This window comes from Manacus candei, unplaced genomic scaffold, assembly GCF_025592945.1.
Source record: "Manacus candei isolate 608988 ecotype Guabito, Panama unplaced genomic scaffold, ASM2559294v1 h1tg000056l, whole genome shotgun sequence".
Taxonomy (NCBI): domain Eukaryota; kingdom Metazoa; phylum Chordata; class Aves; order Passeriformes; family Pipridae; genus Manacus; species Manacus candei.
Window position 1 is genome coordinate 8,074,528 of NW_026138104.1, and position 15,214 is coordinate 8,089,741.

At 37.2% G+C, this 15,214-nt stretch overlaps 1 protein-coding gene across 7 annotated transcripts in view; it reads left to right on the forward strand.

Annotated features, from left to right (window-relative positions):
• Positions 1-15,214, forward strand: part of MYO3A (myosin IIIA) — a 119,933-nt gene that overhangs the window by 73,863 nt on the left and 30,856 nt on the right. For 5 of the 7 annotated variants that reach the window (XM_051802273.1, XM_051802272.1, XM_051802274.1 and 2 more), the window contains exons 19-24: positions 1,878-2,025; positions 9,144-9,297; positions 10,500-10,588; positions 12,313-12,442; positions 12,562-12,732; positions 14,828-14,907. In XM_051802273.1, coding sequence (XP_051658233.1) covers positions 1,878-2,025; positions 9,144-9,297; positions 10,500-10,588; positions 12,313-12,442; positions 12,562-12,732; positions 14,828-14,907 — 772 coding nt within the window. The remainder of the gene's footprint in view (positions 1-1,877; positions 2,026-9,143; positions 9,298-10,499; positions 10,589-12,312; positions 12,443-12,561; positions 12,733-14,827; positions 14,908-15,214) is intronic. The other 2 variants (XM_051802276.1, XM_051802275.1) reach the window with 1 other exon arrangement.

Consider the following 15,214-nt stretch of genomic DNA (forward strand, 5'->3'; position numbering starts at 1 on the left):
TCCTAGTATATAATGAAAATACAGTAGCTATGGAGAGCACAGGCATCTGCTGTTTTACTCTTTGACCTTTACACATTCAACCATTTGTAAATTACATACTAGCCACTTTTTCTTTTGTATTTTTCAGGATCAACTTTTGACATTTGTTTGTTGATTATATAGGTCAAATTCTGCTCTTACACTGATGCTGTTGCTTTTGTCACTGCGGTTATGAGCATGGTTTCATATGTGTGAGAATAGCTTTCACATTTATTGAAGTTAATGTCCACTCTACACTTATAAAGTGACATATTAAACACAGAGACAGGAAAGATATTGGGAATGAGGATGTGAGACATTTTGCAAATTAATCAAAGAAGAAATTATGTGGTTTGCATCGTAGATCCTATATGTCAGGGCTCTCTATGGTGGTAAAAAGGGGCAAACTTATAACTACCTTAAGACGAACAGCAATAACAAATAGCTTTGTTTTGCAAATCTGGATTTTCTGGATTTTTTTTTTTTTTTTAAACCTCAGAGGAGGTTTAAAAAGGTTGCAATCCTAAAATTTGTCTAAACTTTTAAGTATTTGGTTACAGAAGAACAACAATAAACAGAACTTTAATCAGTAAGTGAAGGGATAAAATTCATGATAGATAAGGCAGCACTGCCGGCCTGTGTGCCTCTCACTTGTCTGTTACAGAGCCCTTTTCAAACTGAATACTTATTATGCCGGTGAAGAGGAAGTAAAATTTGACCTGAAATGTTCACTATACAAAAAGAACCAACCAGAACTTTGCTTTGATTTTGTGGTAGTAAAATAATTTGCATTTGCTATTTTTATGTAATTAGCTCTGAGAACAAATGAGGCAGACAAATTTTAGCAGTGTATGCATAAAAAGCGTAATTTTGAGATAGATAATATAGTCACCGAATTCAGGTCAAAACCAACAAATACATTTGATCCCTCCCCAATGAAATGCTTCTCTTTTGAGATGGACTTCACAAAGAGGTTCAAGTGCTATTCATGAGTGTATGAAGGAGTGTATTGAGGCTGATTCTTAATTTCTGATTTCCTAAATCTTTATTAAAAAAAATTGGTTACAGATAGCCCCTCAAAGGGATTTTATAGATAGAATGTGCTTTATTTTTTACTTTCCTCAGAGAACACAGTAATATCAGCTTCAATTTTTTATAAAATTGTATCCTCTTAATTTTTTGCTTCAGCAAATAAACATTAGAGCTTTTTTCAAGTTGCAGAAATGATCACGTATCTTCATTATGCCTTAGCTAAAATATCAAACCAAAGTTTTTACTAGTAGTACTTCTCTGGAATTTAATTGGTAATTTAAATTCATACCACATTTCAGTACTTAAACTAGTTATTTAGATGCATAAAAAGTCTAGCTATTCGTTCTTTTGACTTTTATGTTAAAATAAGCAATGTTAATTGAGTAAATAATTTGAAGAAATTTTATTTCATGACAACAGTCTTTAATTTAATGCTATTGAGTAAAGCCTGTGTTATTACAAGAGAAACAAAAAGAACTGCATGTTCTTTCTATACTGTGGTCAGCTGTTTACAATACAATGATTACTAGCAAATATTAGTTTAACAATAAAATTGGAAGTGTCTTATTTGCTTACCAATAATGACTTGGTTATTATGTGATTCCATATGTCTAGTCTGCAAATACAGTAATCTTTGAATTGATCTGCATTTATTGTATTTCAAACAAAAAAATTATTGTTATTTTAAGAGATATCTGGTTTAGCAAAAATTACCCTGCGTAACTGGTGTACAGATTTGGCCCATGATTTTCCTTTGTGAAATAATAATTAAGCTAGTCAGTGTAAAATAAAGATACAACAATGGAAAGTTTATTTCATGGTTGCAGTGAAAATGATGATGGTTTGAACATTGGAATTCTTGATATCTTCGGCTTTGAGAATTTCAAAAAAAATTCTTTTGAACAACTCTGCATCAACATCGCCAATGAACAAATTCAGTTCTACTTCAATCAACATGTCTTTGCCTGGGAACAGGTATGTGTGGATTGTTTTGATAAAGCTTTAATATTGTTGAACCTATAAAACCTTGTCTCAAGAAACTACATTGTTCCTTCTCCATAATAGGCTGTAAATTGCAGATTATAACAAATATTTTTTGAGTATGTATTCTGTGAAGCAGTGCTTGCTATTTGCAAGTAAAATGCCTACAAAAAATGCATTAAACTTGAAATTTACAGTATCTAAGCAACATAACACAGTGATAATCTGTTTGATGCAAATGCAATGTTGTTTTCTTGAGAAATAATGAGTTGTAATGTAAGATTCTATAGTAAAAAAATAAATGAGTGGTAACAAAATTTTGAAAACGCAATGTTCATAATAGCTTACTAATTAGCTTAATGAACACTGAAATTCCATTATTAAAAACTGCAAATCTCACAATTATTTTGTTCTTATTCAGAAACTAGATTATTTCAAGTAAATAATGATGTATTTAATTGAAATAATTTAAAACAGAGAAAAGGAATAGCGTTGTAAATATAAAAGTTTATGAAACTGAAGAGGAGAGTGAAAAACCTTTAAAAATATCATCTCAGCTTTGTAAATAATTACATGGTAATTAAATTAACCATTTGTAAATAATTATCCACTATTGTTATTTGAAGAAATAACATTAAGAAAAAATATTAAACTCAGTGAAAATAGAAATATTCCAGAATTCTGTATGGCAGAACAGTCAAAATTCAAATTGTAGGTAAAATAATACTTTTGCTGTTTTACTGAAGTTATTGGGGTTTATGATACACAAATTAAAATCCTCCTGAATACTAATTATTAGTAGAAACAGAGTATTTTGTCAGTTTTAATCACTGATTCCTTTAAGGATAAAACAGATATGATTTTGGAATGTGTCTCTGTATGCAGGTGTGTACACTCATGTGTCAGTCTACAGCTGTACATATCTATGTGTAAAAGGGGAGGGGTTTTTTATATGGGTCAATGCTTTATCCTCTTTCCAATTATTTTAGGAAATGCTGTCTGGCAGTCTTAGACCTTGTAGTTGTTTTTATAGATTTATGTACGACATTCTCAGACACAAGTATTTTCTTCTTTTTAATACCATCTAAAATTCAGAGAAAATTTAACCTGAACTATTGTAATTACTTAGGTGCCTTCTTTCCAAAGTGCACAAATTCACACAAGAACGTCACTTGGCTACTGCTGTTTCTAACAGTTGGAAGATGGAAATAGCACAGACTGGAGCACCATTATTTATTCCTGTAAATTCAAGCACTGACCAGGTCTCTTGGACTTGCATATGTCCACTTGGCTCAAATGTTCCCTAGCTCGATCCTCACGCACTGAGGTCAAGTCTTCCTTGTTCCAGACTTTCCCTCTGGTCTCAGGGCTCTGGGATTATCGGTCAAGATCGATGCAAAGAAGGCATTGAATATCTCAGCTTTTTCCATATCAGCCACACTTGTTCAGCAGCAGGACCACATTCTCCCTAGCTGCCTTTTGCTGCTGACCGACCTGCCTTGGCTTTCCTATCCCTATCCCTGTACACCAAATGTTGTCTTAATATTTCTTCTCTTTTTTAATTAGAGTCAAGTCTTGTTCAGTGTAATCTGCCTTTACTTGTTTCTAAGTATTCTGGTGCAGAACTTTTTGGCCAGACCTATATTATTGCAGAGGTTTGTGGTGTCACCATCTAGTAGTAACAGTTTTCCCTCTTGCATGTGCCCCGCTGCAGTGAGGTCAAGGTGCTTATTTTGCTACTGAGCAAGGGATGATGAGATGAGGGAAAAATATTAACTTCTTATTTTAACAATACGTGTCTTACCCAGTTCTTCCTGTAGGAAATTAGTAGTACAGTTACTGACCCTATGGAAGGGGAAGATGGTCTTTATTTACAGAATCTCTAAGTACTTCAACTTTACCCATTTCCAGTCATTCTCTCATAGATGTCATTGACTCATGGCCACATAGAATGCACCACAATGTGTTCAAGTGGTGTGCCAAGGATAATTTGTGAGTGACTCATTGAATAAGGGACACCAGCTGGCAAGTCTTCATCGTGTCTTTTAGGTTCTTCTCACTGCAATAGTTTTTGGACAGATCTTTTACAGCCTTTAGCAATTGTCAGTTGTTACAGGGCAGTTCTTTGCCTCAGAACCTTATTTACTTCAGCCTCCATAATCTTCAGGCAAGGTCATTATCTAACTTTGCTTGTTTGAAGCATATACATGTTTATGCCTACAGTCCATTTCCTTGGTGGGCTAGTAGGAAAATCATATATGATGTGCTATAACCTTGCAGTCATCCTCCTGTGGTCAGATTTAAAGGATGTTCCGCTAGCTACCTGTCTGCAGTGTGTTTTTATGTAAGTAAGTGAAGGCCTTCTGTTCTTGATGTAAGCAACACTTTCCTCAGTTTTATTGCTATGAACAAACGTTCTGCATTCAAATCACAGGTTATTCTTCTAAGACTCTTTTTTCTGGTACTTATACACACATATTTCATTTATACCAGTTCTAATATTTCTATTACAAGTGTCCACATCCTACCTCTAATACCAAGCAAGTGCATGTCTACTTTAATTTATATCACACCGCTACAGATTATATCAAACTTCATTACATTACCTTGTAGCAGTCTCTGAAGATACTAGTACATCAGTGCAGAATGAGCTATATAGATTAGGTTTGTGCAAGTGTGGGTGTAAATCTCCCCCTTTCAGAGACAGGAAATGAGAAATTATTTTGTGTTACAACCCAGTGGCACAGATTGATTTGCAGTATGATTCATAGTCATTATAAGACATCACTTTTCACTTACTTATGACATGGTTTTTCCAGTTTTACATCACAAAAACAGCCTTCAAGAAAGCAGGTGGCTTCAGAATCTTTTCTGTTCACTGTAAGGACTCTCCTGTGTTAACACCAGTAATATACTTTAATTGTAAATACAAGCCCTCCCCTCCCTGCAGACAAATAAGAGAAAGCAATTCAAAAGAAAATATAATTGATAAATGTTCTATACATGGAAAAAAAGGAAATATTTTCAAAATCATATGACTGAATTTGTTCTTCTTAATGATACAAGATATCACTTATGTAAAAGCCAAACGTTAGGATGACCCCTGCCCTTTGCTGATGTATCTGCCTGACTTTACAAATGACTTGCATGCAAGGGTTTGTGTCTCCATCACTAAAAGACTCTAGTTAAGTTTATGGGAAGGCTGATGCCAGCAGTCACAAAGACCTTTGACTTTTCATTAGCCCAAGCTGATGGTTGTACTGATGGAACAATCCTGTCACTGGGGACCCAGGATGGTATCTCTTCACAGCCCTGTGCAATGCCAGACAGACATGTCAGATTGTTCTGTGCTGCCTCAGAAATCTGTAACATGACACTGCACTGCACCCTGTAGATCTACTCAAGGAAGACTGAAAAATTTAAATTATTTCACACTTCCCTCAAGAAAAGTAAAATGTATAGGTACACTGTTTCTTCCTTCTTTTCTCTGCTTTGCCCTTTTAAATTCCTTATCACATACAATTAGAGGAAATCTGACATATCTACTGGGAAGTCAAGGCCTAAATCAGTTAAATATAGTTTAGTTCATAGTTAACCCATGTCGACCTAATAAGTAGTGATTATGTCACTGGAGAAGGTGAAAAAGTTTGGACAATTTGAGCAATGAAGCCATAGGGTAAATGAACTCATAGGGTTGAACTTTACTTTCAATTTTGCAGGTGATATGGTTTTACAGTTGTTAGTGGTTTCTCTTCTGTATCTGAATCTGAAAAGTGTTCACAGTTTTGCTTTCCATGGAAGTGTGGCCTGAGAAAATATGGCCTCAGTAGTGACAGGAATAGTAGGAAGGAACAATGATACTATCACAACGTGAGGCTCAGGGTGTCTGCTAGTGCAGAGTGTCTGTGAAGTCAAAATTAAGGGAATTTATTCTTTATTGTTGACTTAATGTTTGCATTTAAGAATAAAGGCTTTTAGGTCTGATCGCAATCTTGCTGGCACAAGTTTTTTTTTTAGTTAATATTAAGTAAAGCAAAACTTTTGGACCTTCAGTGCCGTTTTTCAAGGTGTTTCCCTTACATATTAGGTACTAATGTAAGTAAATTTCTGTCAGTTCCATGATCTGCAGGTCACATTGTCCAGCAAGACGACCTTCCCATTTCTTTCTCGTTTGTGATTCCCCTATAAAAAGTAAAAGATGTAATAGCAGATAGCTAAAACATTTTGGAAAATGGCAAATTTGCTGTCAGTTGGAAGGATGATAGTTTTTGCATTAAATGTATGCAGTGTTTATGTTCTTATGACAATTTAATCTTCTGCCTTAAGCTGGAAATGGTTAATTCTGAGTAAGTCTCTGGTGTTCCCATTTAAACCAAAGTGTCATCATAACATGTTCTCAGCAAAATGCCGTTATATTATTAAACATTAAGACCATTTCCTAATGCATTTAATAATTCATTGTTATTAAGTGAAATCAGGTTGCACAAGCTAATGTTAACTAGTTTTGATCACAGAAAAAATACCATGCAATACTGAGATGAGATAGGAGCCCAATAGTGTAACTGTTATTCCATTTGACCTCCCATCCACAGGAATACTTTCCAATGGATTATACTTTAGAATTTCAATAAGCAGCTATTTTACAGAGCTTTCTTGTCACAAAACATCATGGGGTATTATAAAATCCTGTAACTGATTCATCTTATTAATTCAAATAAGATCTGTTTCATTACAGTTTTATGATGTGCATCGTTAAGGCTTTTATACTTGCTGCTTGTATCCTAATAACATGGTTGAAAACAGCATTGCATAAAAAAATGTAATACAGTATCGTTTCTGAGTCATCTGTCACACTAGTGCCTGGGAGACTGGGTTATCAGCCATCCTCCAGGAGCCCATGGGAAGTGATGGAGTGAACTCTTTCCATATCCTACTGGGGATATGGCAGCATTGCCAAAACAGTCAGCACTGCCTGACACTCATTCAGTTGTCGAGGTGCAGACACAAAAGGCTGAATGGTCACATATGCAGCAGGCGTGGAGGTCAGACCCTGCATGCTGGCCAGGCAGTGGTGGGAGCAGATGTTGCTGTTACAGCATAGTAGTACAGCTACTACAGAGCTCCTTTCTTTTTCATGAGAACACTTTTATCAGCTCTCTAAACCAGCCTCTCTCACAAGCATTTGAAGTTGGAAAAAGTTAATCATTAGATAAGTTGGTTGTGAGAGCTTGTTGGACAATATCCGAGTGTCACAGAAACACTCTTCTCTTCTAATAGATTCATCCTGAGCAATCTCTTTCCCTTGCCCAACTGATAAGTGTACTCTTGATAATTCTAAGCAGTAACAGTTGGCTCCATGAATGTAACATCTGTGTGTCAGTACAGCTGTAGCCCTTGGTTAAGCTGCCCCTACTCCAGTGTTATCTTTGGGAGATAACAGAGACTCATTCCCTTTCTGCCACCAGCTCCCACGGGTATATAATTAACTTTTTGCCTATATCAGTGATACATTTATTACTATCCTGTCGTGTCTTGCTACTCAGGTCGTTGATTAAAATAAAAAGCAAAACTCTACCTGTCCACTGCTTCAGGCCAGACATGAATGAAGTTAATGTTACGTGTCTCAGATGAGGAGCCCTCGTGGGGCTGTAGGAGAGATTCTTACTGATTACACCCTTGTACAGCATATAAACTGAGCCATAACCTATCCTTAGAGTGAAGAGTGTCCTGGGAAATTAGATCAATCTAGATACTGGAAGAGTTAAGGTATATATTTCATGTTATCTTTCAAATGGATCAGCAGATTTGTTTATTTGTGCCTGTATGTCCAGGACAGTGTTATTGATTTTATCCCTTTTGCTGTTTCTCTCTGGCTTAGAGATTTAGAGGTATGAAATCTAATAACGTGCTTTTCTGTTGTATATGGCAGTTAACTTCTTTTTCAAATGCTCAATGTATTGCCTTCTTCACTCATTCAGACTCAAGTGAATTGACACATAAGGAGAGGTCTTTCAGGGTTAGAGGTCTTTGAACTCATTAATATTAGCCATCATTCATGTTTATGACACTCTCCTCACAATGAATTCAAGCCTGTAATATTAACACCATACATGAACACAACATGAAGTCCTATCCTTTGGCAGAGGAATGATTTTTACAGTCAATGAAAAGGCTTAGCAGTGGATAACTGCTAGTTTTTATATGTAATGCAGGCAAGAATAATGGAGGCATGGCAATCCCTAGGGCATCCTTCTCTTGGTAAATCTATGCCTGTCCTCTGCCTTGCTAAATGATTAAGGAAGGTCATTCTTGTATTCTTCAGCTATAATCTAAATTATATTCAAGATAAAACCATCACAACACACTGTGGACACAACAGTTGTTATCCTTTTTTTTTTCAGTCTGGTGGGAATCCAAAGATATTTGCAGTCTTCAGGGGAAAACCAACCAGACCAAACCAAACAACCAAACAAAAAAACCCCACCCCGTCAGCCCTGTTTTTAAATCTTGGGCATTATCTTTCCCTAGTTTCTTAAAAGGAGTGAAAATGAGGTAGAGGCAAATGTGAGCCAATTTATTTAATTTTTAGAAAGTATGTATACAATTTTTTAATTATTAGAAAGTATGTGCACCTTTCTTCTTTTTTTTCCATTTTGAGGAGCGTGATCAAACAAGTAAGGCTGTTGTCATCTGTGATCACTTTTGTAAATCTTGGCCACTGTACATCACATAGATGTGAACAATGAATTGGGAATGTAAATCTAGCTCTAAATGGTTAAGAAATATTTTCTACATTGCAGACCAGGGAAGTAACTAGGCCTTGAGGTCTCCATCTGCATCACTATACTTTATCTTCTTCAACTCTGTTTCTTTAATTCTTGCTATTCCTGGAAAGTATCTTTCTTTACCAAATATGCCACAGGAATATTGAACTTATGTATTCAAAAGCAAATATCCCAACTGACATTTGTTTCTGCAAAACCTTGATGTCTTTAGTCCCGAGGCATACTTTTTCAATGTAGTTTTAATTTGCTACAATTAACAGTTTGTGAATTATGTCCTGAAGTGATTCTGTATACACAGACAAAACATGCCTTCTGTTGCTTCTACAGAATGAATACCTTTATGAAGGTGTTGATGCAAGAGTTATAGAATATGAGGACAACAGGCCCCTCTTAGATATGTTCCTGCAAAAACCAATGGGTTTATTGTCTCTGCTGGATGAGGAAAGTCGATTCCCACAAGCAACAGATCAGACACTTGTAGGTAAGTATATGGTTTATTTCACAGTCTTGCAGCATGTCTTCTGTTAGATTTCTGTTTGACATGTACAATTCAGACTACATGCTAGTTATGTTTTTAGTGAGCCCTCATACCAGTGTCACAGTATGTTTGAGGGAGACATGTATGTAGGGATGGTTGTGTCCTTGAAGTTCATAGAGAAACATCAAGATTACAAATGAACCTGATTTTGCTGATTGAGGTTTCAAATTCTCCTGCCTTCAGGAATTTTTAGCTGCAGGGTTTGAAAGGTAAAGATCAGACTGAGTTAAAACTCTAAGTTCATATGCCAAGAACACTGTTTGCAAATTGAGTCATGTTCAGCTCTGAGATTTTTGATAAGCCATACCTGAACAAGAAGTTTCATACTTTTTTAAGAGTAATGGCTGCAAACATGCTTCACTGCATTTCAGCCAATTATGCTTCCTGATTTTTCTTCTACTCGGAAATTAAAAATAAAACACCTAAATGTGTTGTAATTCAGATCCTGAATATTTTAGTGCTGCTGAGTAGTTGCATTTCCCATTGATTTAGTTTAGTCATATTTCTGTGCAGATAAATCCTTGTTTTGCTCATTTTTGAATGCGCAAAATGTTCTCTTAGAGTTTTACCCAACACCCAGTCACAAAACCTAATAACATCCAGTAACAATGCCCATGTTAAAGGAATTACATGAGCTTGTTGTCTTTCTATTCTCATACTTTTTAGTCTAGAGTACAGAGGCCCTCAATCAATCAGTAAGTGTTTTCTCACAATTGCTCAAGGAATTCTTAGGAAGGGTTACTACATCGTTTCATATATGAAGATCTAAACCTTGGAAAGGCAAGTCCTGGAAGTGTTCACCAAATGCGTGGATGTGTCACCTGGGGACATGGTTCAGTGGTGAACACAGTGGTGTTGGGTTAATGGTTGGACTCGATCTTAGAGGTCTTTTCCCACCTTAATGGTTCTATGATTTTCTGAGGTCACACAGAAAAAAATTGGTACAAAGTAAGTAACTTGTCCGAGAGCTTATTCTCTATCCAGTGCCTTTTATTACAAGACCATTATGTCCTTGAAAACATCAGTGTCTGTTTTATGCCTCTGCATTACCAGAGAAGTCAGGCAATATCCTTAGAGGGATACAGCTTTGGAAGAAAATTATTGTGCAGTAACTCCAGTAAGATGAGTTATGTGTTTCCTTTCAGAAAAATTTGAAGATAATTTGAAGTCAAAATATTTTTGGAGACCCAAAAGAGTAGATCTAACCTTTGGAATTTATCATTATGCAGGAAAGGTAAGAGACCTGATGATATTAGTTGGGGATTGTAGGAGTGGTAGGGCTGGAAGGAAATAGAAAAGGTCAGCTGGGTTGGTTCTCAGTTGTCATCTATTCAGGCCTGACATGGGAATGTTGGTGGTGCCTTACATATCAAAAGTAAATTGAAAAGTTATTATCCCTCATTAAAAAAAAAAAAGCAATAGCAGGAGTGTATTTTTCTTAAATGTCAACAGGTAAATAAACTGGTATAGAAGATCCAAAACACAACTGTTATGTAATGCAACTTGGCGCTCTTCCTCTTAGTTCCTGAAAGGCCTGTACCATACTTGTTGCCACTGCTTCTAATCAGAATCCCACTCCTTTCTTTCTACTTCCTCCAACACCCCATGAGCCTTACTTAGTTCTGTACTTCATCATCACCCAGATAGGTAATGCAGGCCCTGCTTTCTGCTTCATTTGATGAGCAGTGTCTTGCCTTCCTGTACAAGGTGACTTCCTGCACGTGCCTTTCAAACTCAGGAGGAGCTGCTGTCGCACTGTTGCATGATGGTACTGGTCACATGAACCTTGCCTTGTGAAAGCAGGAGTTCCTACCTCCTTTTGAGCTCTTTTAAAGGGTACAGAGCGAGCACTGGTGCCTCACCTAGGAAACCATGTTGGATCTGTGCAGTGCTGGAGCAGCTGGCCTGGGGAGAGGCAAATACTGCCCATCAGCTGATGCAAGATAATTTAAGCCTTATGTAAGACAGTCAGCTACAAAGAGCCTGCAGTAACTCCTCTGAACCTCATCTCCAGCTGAATTGCACTTCACCAGCGTGGCATATTTCACTGCTGAAGAGTGGAGAGTCAGGTCTCCCTGTACCATTCCTGTTTACCAGCCACTGAAGATGGGGATTACACCAGTGCCCCATCTGCCCTTTCCAGTGTTCAACAAGCTTTTTCATTGGGAAGTTTCTCCTAACTTATGTCTCCATTGCTGTAATGTAAGTTCTTTACTCCTAGTCCTGTTTGCTGTGGAACTGGAAAACTATTTATTTCCTCTTCCTTTACAAGCCTTTTTCCTAATTTAAGATTCTTACTGAGTTGTTTTGTGAGGGGTTTTCCTAAATTAAGCATGGCAGTATCTTCTACCCTTTGTGACAGGTCAGGTTTTCTTGTGGATCTTTTACAGCATCATTGAGATAGAGTCCTGGACTTACATTTTGGGTTAGGTATGCCACTACTGGAATTTTTAGAGAGATTTTAGTTGCCAATATGCAGTTTGTGATTTCGCAAATTTCCTCTACAATTAATTCAGAGATCCCTAAGAAGAGTGCTAAGTCCTGAGTCCAGTACAGCACAGTATGAATAGACAGAAAGATCATACAGTAATGTGGGTAATCCTGTGTGATATGATTGAAATCAAGTGCATTGTTAATTGTGCATTTACACATGTGTAAAGGAAGACTACTGAAAAATCCACACTGGCTAAGACTAGTGTTAACATATCTACATTAGGAAAAATAAATGTCTCAAGCTACTTTGGAATGATGGATTTGCCTTTAGTGATCTGCGTCATATCTCAGTATTGAAAAGTCAGAACTTTCAGTGATCAAAAGAAAGACTGCAGGCAAGAGTGAACCTGATAGCTGAAAAACTATTTGTGTATCTTCATATGTTAAAAGCCATATGCCAGAATGCTTAAATTTACAATTGCTTTTCAAAAACCAAGAAGATGCATAAATGCATTTTTTAAACAGGTTCTGTATAATGCAAGTGGATTCCTAGCCAAAAACAGAGATACTCTGCCAGCTGATATAGTACTGCTACTGCGATCATCTGAAAACAACCTGACACGACAGCTGGTAACCCATCCTCTTACAAAAACAGGTATTGTGTTGTGGTAATCTTCTTAGTCTTCTCTAGCCTTCATGATGAACACTGCTAGGTTTCATATGACTACTCACTGATGACATTACACACTTTGTGGCTTAACTTTCCAACCCTAGAATCTATGCAGAATGGAGCCCCAGCCATCTCAAGCTGCAGGGGAGGGATTGGTCTGGTCAAGTGCCAAGGAAGTGGTAGAGACTTCTTTCAGGGTCCTCTCTTCAGGGTAGGGGAGCAATACAGGGAGTGGAGTGCATCTCTTGAGTTAAGGACTGAACAGAAAAGATCAGGTAAGTTACTGGCCTTTTTTTGGGCATGGCATATATAAATTGCCTGTCTTGTCTCAGTGCAATTTGTCTCTAAAGTACTAGAGAATGAAGGTTGGGGCTCTTAACATCTGCTGCAAAAAGTGAGGAGACACTTCTCAATTTATTCAGTCTTTTAGTCCTTTACAGTAGGTGACTGATGGGGTCCAAGTAGTAAGCCCTTTCTCGAGGAGTTCATAAGTTGAGGTGGAGAAATAAGATTGGCTCTACACAAATTACTCCTAAGCTGCATTTAGTTGACTATGTCCTTGCACAGTGTCCTACCTGCCATTTTAGGGTGATGGGTAAGTCTCCTTACAACCAGTTTGTATTGTATTGTAGGACTTCCTGTGTAATGGCATTGATGCCACACAGTAAGTACTTTACAACTTTACTTCCTTGTACAATTACATGGGAGATGTATTTCTAGCAGATCAGAGAAGCTAAACTGGAAGAGTGTAATGGAAATTTCCCTAAAATGTTATCGTAGCTTACAGAAACTAAGGTTTTGGCAAGGCTTCTATTCTTCACAAAGGGAGCTTTGCTCATGGAATGCAAAATTTGGTCTTGAAGTTCTATTTTAAGTGAGTGTTCCTGGGAAAGCACAGAGCTCAATGTCCTTGCCTGAACTTTTTGATTTGTTGATATTTGCTAAGATACTAATAATTTCTGTAGAAGCAAAGTAAGGGTCCACATGATCCCAAGAACTGATCCCAAGTTATAATGCTTTGCAAGATAGTTCTGAAGGCTGTTTTGGTCTTCTTGTTAAATATTGTAAAACACTGTGTGTAGCCTTCTGAAACTGACCAAAACCATCCAGCTGTAGCCAACTAAAAGTTAGATTTCTGATCTGTTATTCATCTAGAAGCAGTGAAATTGTAGAGGTTTACCTAGAGTTCAGCCTATCTTGCCTATCTCAGGTGTTTCTCTTAGGACAGGAAAAAACTCCTCTGAATGTGCTGCTCCACACTGAATACAGCAGGGATCCTGTAGACACCTCACTTTCAGATAGCTAAAGTTAGGTGTGAGTAATCCTCTCTTTTTCCTTCCCACCCGGTGATATTCAGCTGAACCCAAGGGAAGTTTAGCTCTTGATATCATCACATAATACGTGATGCATTAGCTCACCATGCCATATATTTGCAGCTGTTATTCCAACTCTTACCCACCTTTTACAGATAGCAGCTGAGCACAGAGAGATATAAGCTCTCCCAGTGGAGAGTGAGATCCCAGAGGTGTTTTGTTATTAGCAGAAGCAGTGGCAGTGTGCAGCACTGGTTAAGGTTTATCAACACAGAGAGACATGATGGAAAGCTCAGCAGAATTTTCATTATTCGTTTAAAAGACAAATGTGTGTGTAAACCATGCCAGTGCACCTAGTCCTGCAAAGTCATAATGAAGGTATTGCTTAATTATTTCAAGGTCAGAGTCTTAAGACTATGTCTGTGCTAGTGAAACCAAACAGAGCTAGTGAACAGTAGCTGAAACACTCCCAAAGGACTGCCCATTCTGATGAATGGGACAGGTTTGGATCATCTCAGTTACTAGCCTCCCAGGAATACCTAGGCACACATCAAGAGAAAGTGCAAACCAGCAATGGTTTCCAGCAAGCTCTGTGGAAAGAGACATTATTTTTACCAGGGGGTTAAAAGAGTAGTGAAGTATAGAGTTTAGCTGTTTGAGTCCTGCTATGTCACTTGCCCTCAGGTCCAGAGAAGGGTGCTAGCACTTTATTTTTTAAACTAATATATATGTAGCATTGGAACTACAGTAGTACAATAACATTCTTAGAGTAAAACCACACGGATACTCTAAGAGGTGTCTTTCTTACCTTCTGCAGCAGTCTGGGGTTTTTTTGTGATGAAGGAGAAAAATCATCCCTTTTCATCTTCATGCAACTTCTTCAAAGCTTGTTCCATCCCAACAGTGAAAGGGGAAACAAGGACATACTCTGAAAAATTCAACAACCTTTCTAATCATATGGTTACACTGGGGACATGAATAAGGTGGTTCAGCATCAGTTTTAGTTTAGATGAGATGTAAACACTTTGCTAGGTTGCTTTTTTCCATCTTCCCATAGGTAATCTGGCACACACTAAAAGCAAAACTACAATCAGTTACCAAATGTGGACCTCCCAGAAAACAATAAGTCATACAAAGGTAAGAAAACTGATTTTGTGATTCTGCATTGAACATTAATTTAAACTAGAAAGGCAATACTAGTTTTGGTATTAAAACCTTAAAACCTTCCTTGGTTTTTCTCCCTCTCCTATTTTCTTTTCTGTTTAGCTGGATATCTTTGTGTTGTGCAATTCATATTCCTTCCGTGAGGTAAAAACCTAACATTTCCCTTCTTTCTGGCTATAGTTTTATAAAAACTTCAGGGGAAAAAAATATTATTTCCTAGCTGTATTGTAGCAAAAAGAGAAATTAAAATATCGCTGTGGAGTATAGCCATGTTCCATAG